Below are 17,776 nucleotides of genomic sequence, written 5' to 3' on the forward strand. Positions count from 1 at the left end.
ATCCACCCATTTAGCCATCCATCCATCCGTCCATCTGTCCTTCCAACCTTCCATCCATCCTTCCTTCCCTTTCCTTCCTTCCATCCATCCACCCATCCATCCAATTAATATTGCTTGAGTACCCACTACATCCCAGACTCTGTTCTAGATGAAGATATAGAAGAACGAGAGGCTCCCATGGGTGCTGGGAACACACCAGCTGCTGACAGGCCAAAGCATTTACACTCCAAGTGCTCTATATAAGAGTTTTCTAGAGGGCGCCTGGGTGGTGCAGTCGGTTAAGCGTCCGACTTCAGCCAGGTCACGATCTCGCGGTCCCTGAGTTCGAGCCCCGCGTCAGGCTCTGGGCTGATGGCTCGGAGCCTGGAGCCTGTTTCCGATTCTGTGTCTCCCTTTCTCTCTCTGCCCCTCCCCCGTTCATGCTCTGTCTCTCTCTGTCCCAAAAATAAATAAAAACGTTGAAAAAAAAATTAAAAAAAAAAGAGTTTTCTAGAAACTAAGCCTTCACCTGGAAGAGCAAGTGGAAGCGTCAGACACAGAGACACTGTTCTCCATGCAGTTGCAAGGACCGCCCAATCTCCTATTGCCATAAATGGTATTGTCTTGCTCCATTTCTATGGCCTTCCAGTGTCCAGGGGCATCTGGAAGAGGGTGCCGTGGTGGACAGAGTGTTCATGTTCTGAGATGAAAATGCAGGATCAAAAGGGAAAAAGAATAAGAGTAACACTAGGAACAATTTTGAGAGTTTAATGGTTTTAGAGACAAATATAGTAAGATCATACATTTGGACCATTTCTTCCCAAAGTTAGGAGTGAGGGGGTTGGAACCAGTTCTGGATGCTCTCTTCTCTCGGGGAGGGGTGGGACGGTGCTCAGGGTCAGGCAACGCCTCCACTGTCCTTCTATTGAAGGCATCATTTCTAGAAAACCCTTATGGCTTATGGCTTACAGCTTCTCAAGAACTTATGGCTTCTGCCTGGAGTGGCCCAAAGGGGGCCCAGGAAGGTCTTGTGTGTGATTCGGGGAGAACGGCGGGGAGCCTGGGAGGTGGGGGTGCCAGGCCCACACTGCCGGGTAGGAGACCTGGAGTCAGAGCAGGGCCGCGTGTGTTTGCTCTGAGCGGCCAGCTGCCCTCTCTCATGGGAGAGGGGAGGAGCATGCGGATGTGTGCACGGATGTGGTACCAACATCTTGGCAAGTGCCTCGCTGTTCCTCAGGGGTCGGGACGGGACGAGACTGTCCTTGCCGGGGAGGGGTACTCTCGGAGACCTTTTCTTAGGCCCTGATCTCATTTTGCTTTCTTACCTGAGTGCACCCGGTTGCAGCTCACACCAGCACGGTTGTGACAAGGGGTTGTGTGTCCAGCCCAGGCCGGACTGAGAGCGTCTCTACCCTGTGCAAGCCTCCGACACCGGGCCGCGCAGAGGCACTGTGCCAACGAAAATACCACATCAAGACCACGCCTCTCCACACTCACACGTGTGACCCCAGCCCGGCGGCTGACTCTCAGGGAGGCCGAACAGTGAGGGGGTCGGGGGAGCTCTGTGACTCAACCAACCCCCACGTGCACCTGGCCCCGGCCGAGCATCTGAACTTGGAGGCCAGCCCCACAGCGGAATAAGGCAGGCCCCATCCCGGGAGCTCCCTAGGGGACCGGGAGAAAACCCCCAGCCAAGGGGTTGCTCTAGTGTGCAGAACCCTCCTCCCAGACCCTGAACTGTTTTCCCCTCTGAACAGGATACATTGGATAGAGAGGCATCCAGGACTCTGAGTAGAAGAGAAGTGAACATTTAATGCCACTATAGTTTGATTCTTTTTAAACACCAGATTCTTTTTTTGACAACATTTTACACCTCATATGCCACAAAAGGTCCGAGATCATAGCCGGCAAACACTATCTTCACATTGGAAATGGCACACAGCTTCATGGATTCATGTCATCAGTTTTTGAGAACTAGAACCTCCTTTTCCAGACTGGTCTCCGGATAGACTGCTCATATTCATCATGCTCAAGCCAGCAGCTAACTTGTATATAGCTACGTGAGGGCCCATACACAAAACCCAGCCTGTCTGCAAATAGGTTGCTGGGACCTGCCCAAGTACAGAATCGGTGAATTTCAGACTTTAACAAGTGACGTTTATTAAAAAGTTTTAACGGCAAACACTCGTTATAAGCTGAAGAACTTGATTTTTTCAAACGGCACCAATCTTTTATCCAAACGGTGAATTTAAAACGACGACGTTAAATACTACCATCGAATTTGGGAACAAGATTTGGTGGACGTCTCCGAGAACTGGCTGTTTCTGATACAATAAATGACTTGGCAGGCCTTGTCTCCAATTTCCAAACCGGCCCATTTCTACAGATAAGCATATCTCTATATACATACATACATGACGAGAGCGGCAGGAACCACGACAATCGTTTAGCACAATGTCCTCGTGTTACAGATTAGAAAACGGAGTTAGGGAGTGTGGCCGAGGCCATAGGACTTTCGACAAAACTGGACTCAGAACTCCGGTTTTCGGTCCTATGCTGTTCCATCGCGTCACATCCCTTCCTGTACACATGCCCCCATCTACGCCCCGTGCCCACATGAGCGCCGGCACGGAGGCATGACGGACGTTCACGTACTCACACACCTCACAGGAAGAGCCCAAGATGCCGGACTCGAGTCACGTTCAGCTATAAAACTACTCTGTGGACTTGGGCCGCTCACGGACTCTTGACTTCAGTTTCCTCGTGTATAAATGATTATCCCCAGCTCCTAACACAGAGCTTGAATTTCTTCAAAGCACTTCCCACCGATGATACCATTTTCGCTCCACACTCTCCCGGAAGGGCAGCTATGGTGACCCCCGATCTCCCGCTGGGGAGCCCGAGGCCCGGCAAAGTGGAGCCACTGGCCCAAGGTTGCATAGCGAGGGAGGGAACGGGGCCTGGCCCCCGGCTTCCTTACTCCTGGCTCACGGCTTTTCTCCTAGGTATAGCTGCCTCTCAAATGAGACTACTGACCCCAGCCCCTCCCTGCCTCTCAGGGACCCAGGGAGGGGACAAGATGCCTTAAGTATTACGGGCTGTAAGACTCAGTAAAGTGCTTTGGTTTCTCCAGGAAAAACAGGTACTATCCACATCCAGGGGAAGGAGATCTGGTCGCTTTCCCAAACCCCCTTCCGTAGCGCCTGACGGGTAGGTGGGGCTCTCTGGGGACGGCGACAACCTACTACCGTCCACACTTTCCTCAGAATTCTCAGGTATTCCGTCCAGGCCTGTGGAGGCCAATTTCCAAGCCCATTATCATCAAATTCAAACTGAAGGGACCTTTCCCTCCCTCAGCTATTCGCTATAGAAACAGCTTAGATTTTGAACTTAGCCCTGTACTTTGAGGATTGGACCCTAATCCCTGCTCTCCAGATTTATCTATCTTTCCTCCCCGGGGCCGGTGTCGCCATCAGCAGACCTCATTAGAGGGCGGGGAAAGAACAGCCAATGCCCCCAACTTACACTTTAATGCATAGCACTTGGATAGCGTTTCCAAGTGTGATGTATAAGTAAAGGATAAAACACAAGTGATGCTCTAAAACAATATCCTGAGTTTGCAAAGAAATTAAACTTCCTCCTAGGTTGAGCATGACCGTGGGCTGTTGGTTAGCCGTGGGGGGAATGAAGCCATGAGCCCTCTTAGCTGTGTCTGCGTAAAGCAGACGGGTGAGGGCCACGCACTCACGGGCACAAGTCCACGCACGGGCACAAGTCCGTCTGGAGAGTGTTCACTGGGTGCACTGAAGGCTCTCTACCGCCTCGAGCGCCATTCTGGGTCCGATATTATGACATCATTTCCAGTTCTGAGGACGGCCACCCAAAAGCAGAATGTGTTTGTTCAGGAATGAATAAACTAGCTTCTATGAATGGACAAAATACTTTTTTGACAAGAAGGGCTTGAGCTACACAGGCTTCTCCTGGGTTGGAATTGGGCTTTTATCTGGAAATGAACAGTTTGTAATTTAAAAAATATATATATGCATTTTTGTCGGGAAAATTGCTAAGTGACACAAATTTGTGAGTTCTTACCCACAAATGTTGATGGATATCTGCTGAAGGAGGGGGAAAGAGATATTATAGTCCAGAGAAACATAGTCTTTCTACCGCCTGTTTCTTGACCACCTCCCACCCCCCAACTCCAAAACCCCTTTAGACCATTTGTTGGCAGTGTCCGTGAAACGGGGCATCTGGCTTTGTTTCATGTGGGACAGACAGTGGGCTGTGCTGGGCTTTCTCGGTGCAGCCAGGTCTCTCATGTGGCAGTGGTGAGGAGCGTCCCTCCGTCGCGGGACGCCAGGCAGTGGCAGGGAGATCCCGGGGACGGCGGGACCGGGCAGTTTATTTAGCATCAACTAGTTGTGACAAGACTTTCAACCTCTTTCTTACTTGACATGGTTTCAGGGTTGAAAAGATGTTGCCTTTAAAAGTGAGGAAATCCTTTAGGATATGCTCGAATATTCCAGAAGGAAAGAAAAATGAGTACATTCTTCTTGATTTCTTCCGGTTTCAATTGTGACACGGACTCATCTTTAGTAATTTCTTTTGTAGCCTGAAATCCTTTTGGGAATAAGGAACTTTAAAACATTCACTGCATAGCTTTTGGGGTGCCTCAACTGCACATCAGCCGTGGCTAATGAGACTGGCCACTGTGTCTGCACAGTCGGCCACAGTCGGTCGGCTCTTGGAAGCCTAGCTCTCGGTCCCACGAAGCCCAGGTCAGTGAACTGCTTTCACACGGTGACACTTAAGGGTTACGGATTAATCCAAATTCACCATCAGCTTTAGAATCTGAAGCCCAGAGAAGAAGGGCCCCTTGCCCTTCACGAACAGAAATCTAAGAACAGGCACAAGATGTGAATGCGTGTGTCGGACCTTTGGAACCACCTTCCCGGATGGTATTTGTGGCCACGGTGAAGCCACTGCCATCTTCCAGGAGCACAGACTTCAAGCTCAAGACTAATTTCTGACGACTGACCAGATTCTTGCCTGCGGGGTTCCCTGCGCTGGGCTGCCATCTTCTCCCCCTTCCCCACCCCCCAGCTCAGGGTCCCTTGTACGACCCTCCCCCCTCCCCGCATCTGCACCAACTTCCCCGTGTTCAGAATAGCAACACAAGATAAAACAATGAACGCGGTGTTCTGATTTCGAATCTGGAAGAGATGAAAGTTAGCGACAGCTTCTCCGTGATGGAGGGAGGAATTCAAGGGCAAGAAGATCAAAGGTTGCAGCTCTCAGGTGGGGACCGGAAGCCTGGGATAAAGCCAACTGTCACTCTGTCAACAGCACAAAGCAGCATCATGAAAAGCAAGATGGATTTACTCCGCGGGAAACCATATCACTACTTCCCTTTTGTCTTTGTCTGTCTGCGTTTTGTTCTGCTTAATGCTACACCTCACGCTAAACTATTTGGAGGGTGGAGGGCAGATTTCAGACGAGGAATTAAGGCTTTATGCATCGAAACGTTAATTTCAAATAAGACGTTTCCGGTCCTTCTATGTATGGATAATGGGAGTTCTGTGCCATTCTCCTTGCCTTCTTGGGTTATCTGTCACCAAGACCAAAATGTGGAACCACTTATCTGGTCATTCAACAAGGCATTCTTCAATTAGTGGGATAGTTGCTCACACCTGCTTTCTTTTGTGCCCGAACAGCATCCTGTATAGTCAACTCACAGGTAGAACCAGGAACCAGCACGTGACAGCATGAAATTCATGACGTCTTCACATAATTAATCAATACTAGGTACACGAAGATGTTTGCAGCTTACGTAGGTTTAAAATAATGAAAGAGAAAGAAAAGAAAAAGCCAGAATGGACAACCTCCACACAAAGTTGTAGTCCTCAGCCTGGCTGACGACATCCCGCGAGACGTTCCATGGCGTGGCATCCTGGGGAAGCCAACTGGACTCAGTAAGATAGCTCTTGGTTTCACTCAATGCTTTTGCTCTCTTGTGGAGTTGCTACCAATGTACGACAGCAAGCTTTGGTAGGAGGAAAGATTCCACTAATTGAGATTTTAAGTTTCTGTAGATGTTTCCACTTGGCCTCACTCCAGGGAAAGCATCAGCACCCCCTTGCCTGGGGAAGCCTGCGCAGTGTGGTGACCTGGAAGCTGGGGGTGACGCACCGGGGAAAATGCTGAGCACGCGGGGTGCTCGTCAAGTGATTTGTTTCCAACGAAGACCAGAATACTCACCTTTGACAACTCCCCAAATAAAGGCTTTGCGTGAAGCAGTATATTTCAGAGCAGAAACCCAAGGGGATGCAAACTCAAGGCTCAGAAGATGGGCATCCCTTGGCCAAGATCCAGAAGCTTCCACAACATTGCCATTGAACAAGTCTGTTCGTACAGGTGCTGTGAGACCAGAGGTGTGGCCAGAGCCTTGCACTGCCCCGTAGGCTGGGGTTAAGGCTGAGGAGTGGGGTGGGGAGGCCCTGCTTCCCCAGGTGACAGACTTGTTAAACTAGGGAGATCGGTCCATTCCTGAACACTTCTACCATGTTTCTGCCCATCAGGCTCTCCGATGAGACCGTATCCTGCGTGTCCCTCCGTGTAGGAGCAGGCTCTGACAATGTGGAGCTCGACTTGTCATCCATGAGGCTGGCTTCCAGTCTAGGGGGCTGACTTCCAAACACTCGAGCCGCCAGCGCCATCTGTGCCTGTCCTGGCCAGTAAAGGGTCAGGTAGCCGGGCTCACGAGACCTCGGTTCCTATGTACCGAGTTCGGCTGAGTTTCGCCGGCACAGACGCGCACAGGTCTGTTTCCTTGGGGGGCAGCTGGGGCTGAGGTGCCGGGTAGCAGGGGCTGTCTAGCCTAGAAATAGACTCCTGATGCTATGCTGCATTTGAGGGCAAACGTGAGTAGGATTCTCTGAGAGGCTGAGCCCTCTTAACCATGAGCAGGCGAGGGCCCTGACCTGGGAGGTAAGAGGAGGCCGCTGCTCCTCCACAGCTGGTGTCAGATAATCCGCTGACCACTCGGTGCCTTGGGGTTCCATCACTACAGTGGGTATGAGAGTCCCTAAGGGGGGGGGTCGTGGTAGAATGAACATCTCAATCTGAGGCTTAGGTCCTACGTCGCTGGGACCTAAGACCTGGACAAAAGCCCCGGGCCCTGGCTCTCCAGGGGGGTGTGGTTCACCACAGGAAACCTCTCCGCCTTCCGGTGCCAGGCCCGAGGGGACGAGCCTGTCCTTTCTAGGGATGGAGGCCTCGGGACATGGGAGACTGGGGACCGTTTGCACTGAAGCAGCACCCTGGACAACAGAGCCGTGGTGTGATCCCAACCTCCTTTGTTATTCTGAACCCACACTGTTGAGTCTCTGAGTACATTCTCTCAACTGGGGAAGATCCCCTGCTTCTAACAAACTCGCAAGACTGGAGAACAAAAAGTATGGCTCTCTTGAGTCGGTTCAAGCTCTCAATCCAGTCTTTGGAATCAAAACGACCATGGAGAATGTTTTGAGGGCCATGAAAAACCCTGGGTTTGTGGGCAAAGGAACGAACACACGCATCAGGAAGGTGAAGATGTGTCGTCGGCAACAAACATCCCTCTCCAAGGGCACGTAAGGCCCGGGTCACACAGGCTTCTTTTCCCTTCAAAACGCGGCCCCCGTCGCCTCTCCCGTTCTCTCGAGCCCACGTGCACCTGCCCCACGAGTCCGCCCACTGCCCCTGCCCCCTGCTGTGGGGTGGCATCGAGCGTCACCTGCTGTTCCGACCTTCTCTGGAGACACACTGGCTTGTGCCCGTGCAGCCCCTATGCTCTGTGCAAGTGGCCTTAGTGGAAGAACCGTAAAGGACAGTTAACATTTATTCATAAGCAATACCGATTAGGGAACAGCTCTACAAACACTACTTACGTAGAAACAGCAAGTCAGAAATCGGATCAAACACCAAGAGAAAGCGAGCTGCAAATACACTTCAAAAAACGCATGGGGCTTGTTTTGTTTTGTGGTTGTTTCCGTCTGGACCAGCACCGTCTGGACACGAGAAAGTATGAACAGAAAGGTTTGGATAATAAAGATTTGCAAGGCACTTAATCAGTCGCTCTGGGGAATCCGCTGTTCCGGTCTCGCTCCCGACAGCGATCCTGTGCGCACCCTCGCCCCTTCCCACAAAGCCAGAGAAGAGAGAGGTCTCTTGCCAGCAGGACCCCTGTATAAACAAGTTCTCGAAAGTTCCTCAAAGTGCTTTTTCAGTCTCACGGGGCTTCCACGTCCTTGGGCTTTCCATCGTTTCCTCCTCCCACACGCGCGGTGTTCGCACCTTTCCTACAGAAAACACCAGAAAACTGCCTCCCGCTCAGCGCTCACTCCAGACTTGCACCAACCTTCATCCTCCTTCTGCTGTGTCCCAGCCGCCGGCACCAAGGGCCAGGCGAGGGGCTGGCTGTGGGGTCCCGGGGGGCCAGGGGCTGGCGGGCCAGGCCGGCGCCTCACCGGCGCCGGGAAGTGATGTCGAAGCAGGTGACCATCATGAGGTGGGCCTTGCAGAAGTTGACACGGCTCTCCAGGCGCTCCGTCACGCACTCCAGCGCCTCGAGGTACTCCAGGGAATCCAGCTCCCAGACCTGCTCCAAGTCAACTGCAAAGGAGGAGAAGGCTGGTGGAGACGTGGAGGGCACCTCCCGCTCACCACCCGCCGCCCCCGTGTCCCCCTGCCCGCTTCACCGCCTCCCCGGGCTGGGACGGGACCCTGCCCGCCACCTGCATTTACGCCGGGGTCCTCCGCTCTCACGGTGATTTCAGACACCTCTTAATTTACGGGGACTCTACTGAGGGATCAGGCGACGCTCCAGCTCAGCTCACCCCCATCCGCCTCCAGCACAGGCTGTGGGCCTCGACAGAGCCATTATTCTTTATTAGTGATAAAATAAATCTCCAAGCCGGGGTGCAGAGAATCCCCTCCTTTCTGGGGGTCTCCTCACCTGAGTGACACTTATCCCTTTGTCTACGTACATTATGGTCGCTTTTCCCTGCGTATTTCTTCTCACAGCTGCACACAACTGCCTCTCTGAGCGGGTGGAGTAACCCGACCCTGTCTCCTGGCACCTCCTACTCTCACACACTCACTGGTGGTTCAGGAAATGACGACGCCAACATCTGTGATAATCAGGATCCCTTGCACTGGGCACACGCGCTGAGATTTAGGACCCAGATGCCGTCCCCCAGGTTCGGGCCTGCACAGAGCGAACAGTCTGCTTCCTTCAGTCCCTAAAGAGCAGTTATCTGGGGCCATTCCCTCCTGTCCCCGGGCCCCTGCTCTGTCCAGCGGTGACTGGGCAGGTGGGGGCGGGGGGCTGGGCTGCCCGGCGCTGGCTTCAGGGCAGCCGCAGGGGGCCCAGCGTGGACAGCAGCCAGGGTGGGGGGACGGCCCTGGAATCTGAGGTGGACACTTGCATTGCACTCTGGGTCAGCCAGGGCTACCCTCCACCAGCTCAGGCGCCTTAAAAGCAAAATGAGAGTCACAGCCGCTCCTCTGCCTCCTTTACCAAACTCGAGTTGCCATGGAGAGTACAATAAAAATGAGAGGTTGAAAGTGAACACGGCCCCAGAACTGTGACACGAGTGCCAGGGAAATGCACGGGGTTCTCAAGAGGGCTGCCTCTTGTTACAGGTGCCTTAACTGAGACCTTGGCAAGGGAGGTGATTTGCTCAGGGTCACAGACCCTCAGGGCTGGAGCCGGGGAGGAGACCGAGGGCTCCCGAGTGTCTAAAGTTTAAAAAACAGAGGGACGAGAAAAATAATACAAAACTAAACACAGAGGGAAGGCCCAAGATGGCGACGGAGGAGCACCCTGAACTCACCTCCCCCTCCTCGACACACTAAATGTGTGCCTCCCTGCTGAGCAAATCTTCCTGATGAAGAACTGAGGGCTGACTGAAGGCTGCCTGCACGACAAAGGATGGAGGGACCGCACAGAGAACCAGGAGAGGGATGGAGACACGGCAATGCAGGGAGACCCACTCCCAACACTGCTTCCTGCCCGGGGTGCTGTCAGCTGCTGGGAGGGATAGAACTGAGGGGCCAGGAGCAGATTCGTCAGCCCTGGGGCACAGGGAAAAAAAAAAGCCATGGTTTAAAAGGGCAACTAGAACAGAAAGGAACCAGCCCTGTGCCAAATAGTGAGAGGCTTTGCTAGAACTCTCTCCAAGCCGGAGGGGCTGGGGAGAGTCATAGTTTACATTCATTCACCCTCTGCCTTTACAGCACAGAAGGGAGTTCGGTCCAGGTGCCGTAGTCAGCCTGCCAGTCAGTGAGCTCTGGGCCCTCAGCCCACTCGGGCTCCAGATGTTCTGTGGCACAGAAAAAAAAGCCACAGTTTTGTTTTGTTTTTTTTTTTTAACGTTTTAGTGTTTATTTATTTTTGAGGGAGAGAGACAGAGTGTGAGCCAGGGAGGGGCAGAGAGAGGGAGACACAGAATCCAAAGCAGGGTCCAGGCTCCGAGTTGTCAGCACAGAGCCCGACGTGGGGCTTGAACCCACGAACTGTGAGATCATGACCTGAGCCGGAGTCAGGTGCTCAACCAACTGAGTCACCCAGGAGCCCCCCAAAAGCCACAGTTTTAAAAAGCAATAAGAGTATACAGGTACCGGCCCTAGAACTCTGCCAAATAGCAAGGAAGCTGCTGGAACTCTCTCCAGGATGACAGCACAGGCTAGGGCCATGGTTTCCATTCCCCCTTCACCTTGATAGTGCAGACAGGAGCAGGGTTGAGACACCTAGCTGGCCTGCTGCTACAGCAAATCCCAGACCCTCAGGCCACACTGGCCCTGGCAGTCCCACCAACGTGGTCCCAGTGTGGCACACACCTGATGGTCCTGGACGGCGTTCGCAAAGCTCCAGCCATCTTGCCAAGGTGACACAGGTTCAAAGCACCACGGAACACCCCAGGCCTGCACCACTTCAGCCCCAGCCGTCCCACCAGGGAAGTCTCAGCACAGACTGCCCCATTCCCTAGCCTGTGCCAGCTGCAGCTATAGCCAGCCAGCCAAGGATGCACAGACAGTCAAAACACAGGGGACATTCCTACACAAGATCACTCCTTCAAGTTCATGAGAAGAAATAAACACATAGAGGCACAGACAGTCAAAGAAAATGAGGAGACAGAGGAATATACTCCAACTGAAAGAACAAGACAAAACCTCCGAAAAAGAACTAAAGGAAATGGAGATGAGCAATCTACCCGATGAAGAGTTCAAAGAAATGGTCGTAAGAATGCTCACCTGAACCTGACTGGAGAGAGACGTGGATGAGCTCAGTGAGAACTTAAACAAAGAGACCAAAAACATAAATAAGAACCAGAGGTGAAGAATACATAACCGAAATGAAAAATAGATAAGAGGGAATCAACAGCAGATTAGCGGAGGCAGAAAACGGATAAGTGATCTGGGAAATGGTAATGAAAAGTATTCAGCTGAATAACAAAAAGTTAAAATAATAATAGACAATGAGATATATTAAGGGACCTCTGGGACAACGTCAAATGTACTAACATTCACATTATTGGGGCCCCAGAAGGAGAAGAGAAAGAGAAAGGGGCAGAAAACTTATTTGAAGAAATAATAGCGGAAAACTTCCCAACGTGGGGAAGAAAGCACAGCGTTTCAAACAAGGTGAACTCAAGAAGGTCCACTTCAAGACATATAATAATTAAAATGTCAAGGATTAAATATAAAGAGAATTTTTAAAGCGGCAAGAGAGAAGCAACCAGTTACATACAAGGGAAACCTCATAAGAATATCAGCTGTTTTTTTAGCAGAAACTTGGCAGGCCAGAAGGGAGAGTCATGATAAATATAAAGTGCTGAAAGAAAAAAAACCTAATACCAAGAATAATCCAGTGGGCAAGATGATCATTCAGAATTGAAGGGGAGATAAAGAATTTCCCAAACAATAGTTAAAGGAGTTCATCACCACTAAAAGAGCCTCATAAAAAATGTTTAAAGAGACTGAAGTAGGAAAGAAAATACCTTAATTAGAAGAAAATTATGCAAGGAAAAGAATTCACGAGTAAAGCAAACATACAGAGCAATCACTTACAAAAGCTAGTATGAAGGTTGAAAGAAAAAAGTAAGAAAACCAATTATATCTAAAAAACTAGGGGGCGCCTTGTGGCTCAGTCAGTTAAGTGTCCGAATTCAGCTCAGGTCATGATCTCGCCGTTCATGATCTGGCGGTTCATGAGTTCAAGCCCCACGTCGGGCTCTGTGCTGACAGCTCAGAGCCTGGAGCCTGCCCAGAATTCTGTGTCTCCCTCTCTCTCTGCCCCTCCCCTGCTCGTGCTCTGTCTCTCCGTCTCTCAAAAATAAACAAACATTTAAAAAAATTTTTTAAAAATAAAAAATTAGTTATAGGGACTCACAAAAAGATGTAAAATATGATAACATGTATATAAAATGTGGAGGGGGGAGCAAAAATGAAGTTCTTTTAGACTGTGTTCAATGACCTTCAATTTAATATGGACGGCTATATAGCTAGGATGCTAAATAGGAACCACAAACCAAAAAGCTACAACAGATACAAAAAAATAAAAAGAAAACCAAGCATAACACTAAAGGAAGTCATCAATCACAAGGAAAGAAAACAAAAGAAGAGCAAAGATGAACTACAAAAACAACCAGAGAGCAATTGATAAAATGGCAGTAAGTCCACATCTATTGATAATTACTTTCAGTGTAAATGGTCTCGATGCTCCAGTCAAAATACATCGGGTGACAAAACATAAAAAACCAAGACCAATCTATATGCTGCCTACGAGAGACTCACTTCATACCTAAAGACACATACAGACTGAAAGTGAGGGGATGGAAAAAGATATTCCACGCAAATAGAAGCGGATAAATAAATAAATAAATAAAAGTCAGGTTTGGGGCGCCTGGGTGGCGCAGTCGGTTAAGCGTCCGACTTCAGCCAGGTCACGATCTCACGGTCCGTGAGTTCGAGCCCCGCGTCGGGCTCTGGGCTGATGGCTCGGAGCCTGGAGCCTGTTTCCGATTCTGTGTCTCCCTCTCTCTCTGCCCCTCCCCCGTTCATGCTCTGTCTCTCTCTGTCCCAAAAATAAATAAAAAAACGTTGAAAAAAAAATTAAAAAAAAAAATAAAGAAAAAAAATAAAAGTCAGGTTTAGCAACACTTTTAGCAAACAAAACCGACTTTGAAACAAAGACTGTAAGAAGAGACAAATAAGGGAATTACATAAAGACAAAGAAATTAATACAATAAGGGGGTACAACAAATGTAAATATCTATGCACCCAACAGTGGAGCACCTACGTACAAAAAGCAAATATTAACAGACATAAAGGAAGAAATTGACAGTCACACAATAGTAGGGGACTTTAACACACCACTGACATCAATCAATCATCCAAGCAGAAATTCAGCAAGGAAACAATGACTTTGAATGACATATTAGACCAGATGGACTTAGCAGATACATACAGGAACAATCCATCCCCAAACTACAGAATACACATTCTTTTCAGATGCACATGGAATATTCTCCAGGAAAGATCACATGTCAAGACACAAAACAAGTCTCAATAAATTTAAGAAGACTGAAATCATATCAAATATCTTTCCACCCACAGTGGTACGAAAGCAGAAATCAATTACAGGAAAAAACCTGACAACCACAATCATGTGGAAGCTAAACAACAGACTACTAAACAACCAATGTGTCAGTGAAGAAATCTAGGTGGAAATGAAAAAAAAAAAAATACATGGAGACAAATGCAAATGAAAACACAATGATCCAAAATTGAGATACAGCAAAAGTAGTCCTAAGTGGGAACTTTATAGGAATACAGGCCTACCTCAAGAAACAAGAAAAATCTGAAACAATCTCTCCTCATACCTAAAGGAAGCAGAAAAAGAAGAAAAAAGCCCAACGCTAGCAGAAGAAAGGAAATAATAAAGATCAAAGCAGGAATAAATGAAATAGAGACTTAAAAAATAGAAAAGATCAATGAAACCAAGAGCTGGTTCTTTGAAAAGAAAAACAAAATTGATAAACTTTTAGGTATACTCATCAAAAAAAAATAGGACTCAAATAAAGAAAATCAGAAATCAAAGAGAAAACACCAAACACAAAGGAATACAAGGAAAAATACAATGAAATGATTTTTCATTTTACAATGGAAACTTTGCCAACAAATTGGACAACCTAAAGAAATGGATAAATTCCTAGGAACATACAAACTTCCAAAACTGAATCCAGAGGAGACAGAGAGTCTGAACTGATGGCTAGTAGTAAAATTGAATCAGTAATCAAAAACTTCCAACAAACAAAAGCCCAGGACCAAATGGATTCAAGGTGAATTCTACCCATCATTTAAAGAAGAGTTAATACCTATTCTCTTCAAACTACTCCAAAAGGAAGCTTCCAAATTAATTCTAAGGGGCCAGCATTACCCTGATACCATAGTCATATAAAAACACTATAAAAAATATAGGCTAATATTCCTGATGAATATAGATACAAAAATCCTCAACAAAATATTAGCAAACCACATTCAACAATACATTAAGAGAATCATTCACCTTGAATAAGTGGAATTTATTCCACAGATGCAAAGATGGTTCAATATGCACAAATCAATTAAGGTGATACGTCACATTAATACATTGAAGGATGAAACCCATATGATCATCTCAATAAATGCAGAGAGAGCATTTGACAAAGTACAACATCTGTTCATGATAAAAACTCTCAAACTGAGTTTAGAGGGAACAACATCAACATAATAAAGGCCATATATGACAAACCCATAGCGAACACCATACTCAATGTTGAAAAACTGACAGCTTTTCCTCTAAGATCAAGAATAAGAAAAAGATGTCCACTCATTTTTATTCAACTTAGTACTGGAAGTCCTAGCCATAGAAATCAGACAATGAAAAGAAATAAAAGGCATCTAAATTGGTAAGGAAGAAATAAAACTGTTGCTATGTGCAGATGACATGATACTCTGTAACGAAAACCCTGAAGACTCCACAAAGAAACCATTAAGAGTAATAAATTAACTCAGGAAAGTTGCAGGATATGAGATTAATATACAGAAATCTGTTGCATTTCTATACAAGAATAATGAGCTGGCCAAAGGAGAAATTAAGAAAACAATTTAAGGGGCGCCTGGGTGGCTCAGTCGGTTGGGCGTCTGACTTCAGCTCAGGTCATGATCTCGCGGTCTGTGGGTTCGAGCCCCACGTCGGGCTCTGTGCTGACAGCTCAGAGCCTGGAGCCTGTTTCAGATTCTATGTCTCCCTCTTCCTCTGACCCTCCCCTGTTCATGCTCTCTCTCTCTCTCTCTGTCTCAAAAATAAATAAATGTTAAAAAAAATTTAAGAAAACAATTTCAAATTGCACCAAAGATAATAAAATGCTTAGGAAGAAAACTTAACCAAGGAGGTGGAATATCTATCTGCACTCTGAAAACTATTAAAAAACTGATGAAAGAAATTGAAGATGACATAAACAAATGGAAATATATACCATGCTCATGGATTAGAAGGATTAATATTATTAAAATGTTCATACCACCCAAAGCAAGCTGCAGATTGAATGTAATCCCTTTCAAAATACCAGTCACAATTTCCACAGAATGAAAACAATCATGTTAGGGGCATCTGGGTGGCTCAGTCGTTTAAGTGTCTGACTTTGGCTTAGGTCATGATCTCGTGGTTCATGAGTCTGAGCCCTGCATTGGGCTCTGTGCTGACAGCTCAGAGCCTGGAGCTTGCTTCATATTCTATGTCTCCCTCTCTCTCTCTCCCCTCCCCTGCTTGTGCTCTGTCTGTCTCTCTCTCTCTTTTTCTCTCTCAAAAGTAAACAAACATTAAAAAATTAAAAAAAAATTTTAATTAAAAAAAAAAAGAACAAATCATGCTAAAATTTGTATGGAACTGCCAAGGACCCTGAATAGTCAAAGCAATCTTGAGGAAGAAGAACAAAGTTGTAGGCATCACAATCCCAGATTTTAAGCTATACTACAAAGTTATGGTAATTAAAACAGTGTGATACTGGCACAAAGAAACAAAAAGACCAATGGGACAGATAGGGAGCCAGAGGAATAAACCCATGCTTATACATTCCAATTAATCAAAGGAGGTGAGATTGTACAATGGTGAAAAGACCATTGGTGAAAGAGACCATAGTCTCTTTAATAAATAGCATCGGGAAAACTGGACAGCTGCACGCAAAGAATGAAACTGGACCACTTTCTCACACCACACACAAAAATAACCTCAGAACGGATGAAAGACCTTAATATGAGACCTGAAACCATAAAACTCCTAGAAGAAAATGGGCAGTTATCTCTTGGACATTGGCCTTAGCAACATTTTTCTAGATCTGTCTCCTCGGGGAAGAGAAACAAAAGCAAAAACGAACTATTGGGGCTACACCAAATGAAAAGCTTTTGCACAGTGAAGCAAACAATCAACAAAACAAAAAGGCAACCTCCTGAGTGGTAGAAAACATTTGCAAATGATGTATCTGGTAAGGAGTTAATATCCAAAGTATATAAAAAACCTTAGACAACTCAACCCCCAAACCTACAAAGAATCCAATTAGAAAACAGGCAGAGGACCTGAGCAGACATTTTTTCCAAAGAAGACATCCAGATGGCCAACAGACACATGAAGGGTAGTTCAACATCACTCATCATCAGGGAAATGCAAATCAAAGCCACAATGAGGTGTCACCTCAAACCCGTCAGCACGGCTGATATATGCATTGTGCGCGCCACACGCATGCACGCGCGCGTGCACACAAACACACGTACGTGCGCGCAAAATGGAATATTATTCAGCCATAAGAAAGATCAAGTTCTTTCCATCTGCAACGACATCAATGGACCCAGAGGGCACCATACTTAGGGAAAGACAAATGCTATTTGATTTCACTTACATGCAGAATTTAAAAGAGATGAAAAATTGCACAAACGGAAAAAAAGGAACAGACCCATAAATACAGAGAGCAAACTGGTGGTTGCCTGAAGGGAGGAGGGGGGAGGGAGGTACAGGCTTCCAGTTAGAGAACGAATATGTCACGGGGATGGAAGGCGTGGCTTCTGATTCTGGGTCTCCCTCCCTCCCTCTTCCTCTCACGGGGAATATAGTCAATGGTGTGGTCCCGGTGTCGTGTGGTGACAGACGGTGCCACACGTGCAGCGAACACAGCACGACATAGAGAATCAGCGTGTTATACACCTGAAACTAACATAACAGAGCATGGCAATATTGCATGGCAATAAAGAATAAACAAAATTAAAAAAATGAAAAACAGAACCCACCATGACATACCTTTCTCAGGCTATGTTACTGGACCACCTCGAAAGTGGCGTCGGAATTAAGGAAAATAAAAATGGATGCCAGCACATAGATTTCTGTGCCAACAGTCAGCTTATCACCCACTCCCAGTGCATCGTCAGCCTGTGGCCTCACTGTTTTTTTGTTTTGTTTTGTTTTGTTTTTTTGTTTTGCTCATTTTTGGTTTCATTTCATCTTAAAGGACCAATCTGTGTTTCTGCCTTCATGTAGCCTTCTGTTCCTTGCCTTTCTGAGCATCAAACAGTCGCTGATTCTAGACAGGTACAAAGGCATGAAGGAAGCGATTGTTTTCTGGAAGCGACTACACATATGTGCTCATGTGTAAGCTCACTCCCATCTTGGGAAAAAAAACGAGACTTTGTAAGATAAAGACAGTTTCCAAGCTTGCCTCAAACATAA

The 17,776-nt window shown here is 47.4% G+C and overlaps 1 protein-coding gene across 4 annotated transcripts in view; it reads right to left on the reverse strand.

Moving 5' to 3' along the window:
* Positions 1–1,771: 1,771 nt before the first annotated feature.
* Positions 1,772–17,776, reverse strand: part of KIF26B (kinesin family member 26B) — a 477,608-nt gene continuing 461,603 nt past the window's right edge. For all 4 annotated transcript variants that reach the window (XM_023247495.2, XM_045048974.1, XM_045048975.1 and 1 more), the window contains one exon: positions 1,772–8,628. In XM_023247495.2, coding sequence (XP_023103263.2) covers positions 8,480–8,628 — 149 coding nt within the window. In that variant the 3' untranslated portion in view covers positions 1,772–8,479. The remainder of the gene's footprint in view (positions 8,629–17,776) is intronic.

This window comes from Felis catus, chromosome F1 (assembly GCF_018350175.1).
Source record: "Felis catus isolate Fca126 chromosome F1, F.catus_Fca126_mat1.0, whole genome shotgun sequence".
Taxonomy (NCBI): domain Eukaryota; kingdom Metazoa; phylum Chordata; class Mammalia; order Carnivora; family Felidae; genus Felis; species Felis catus.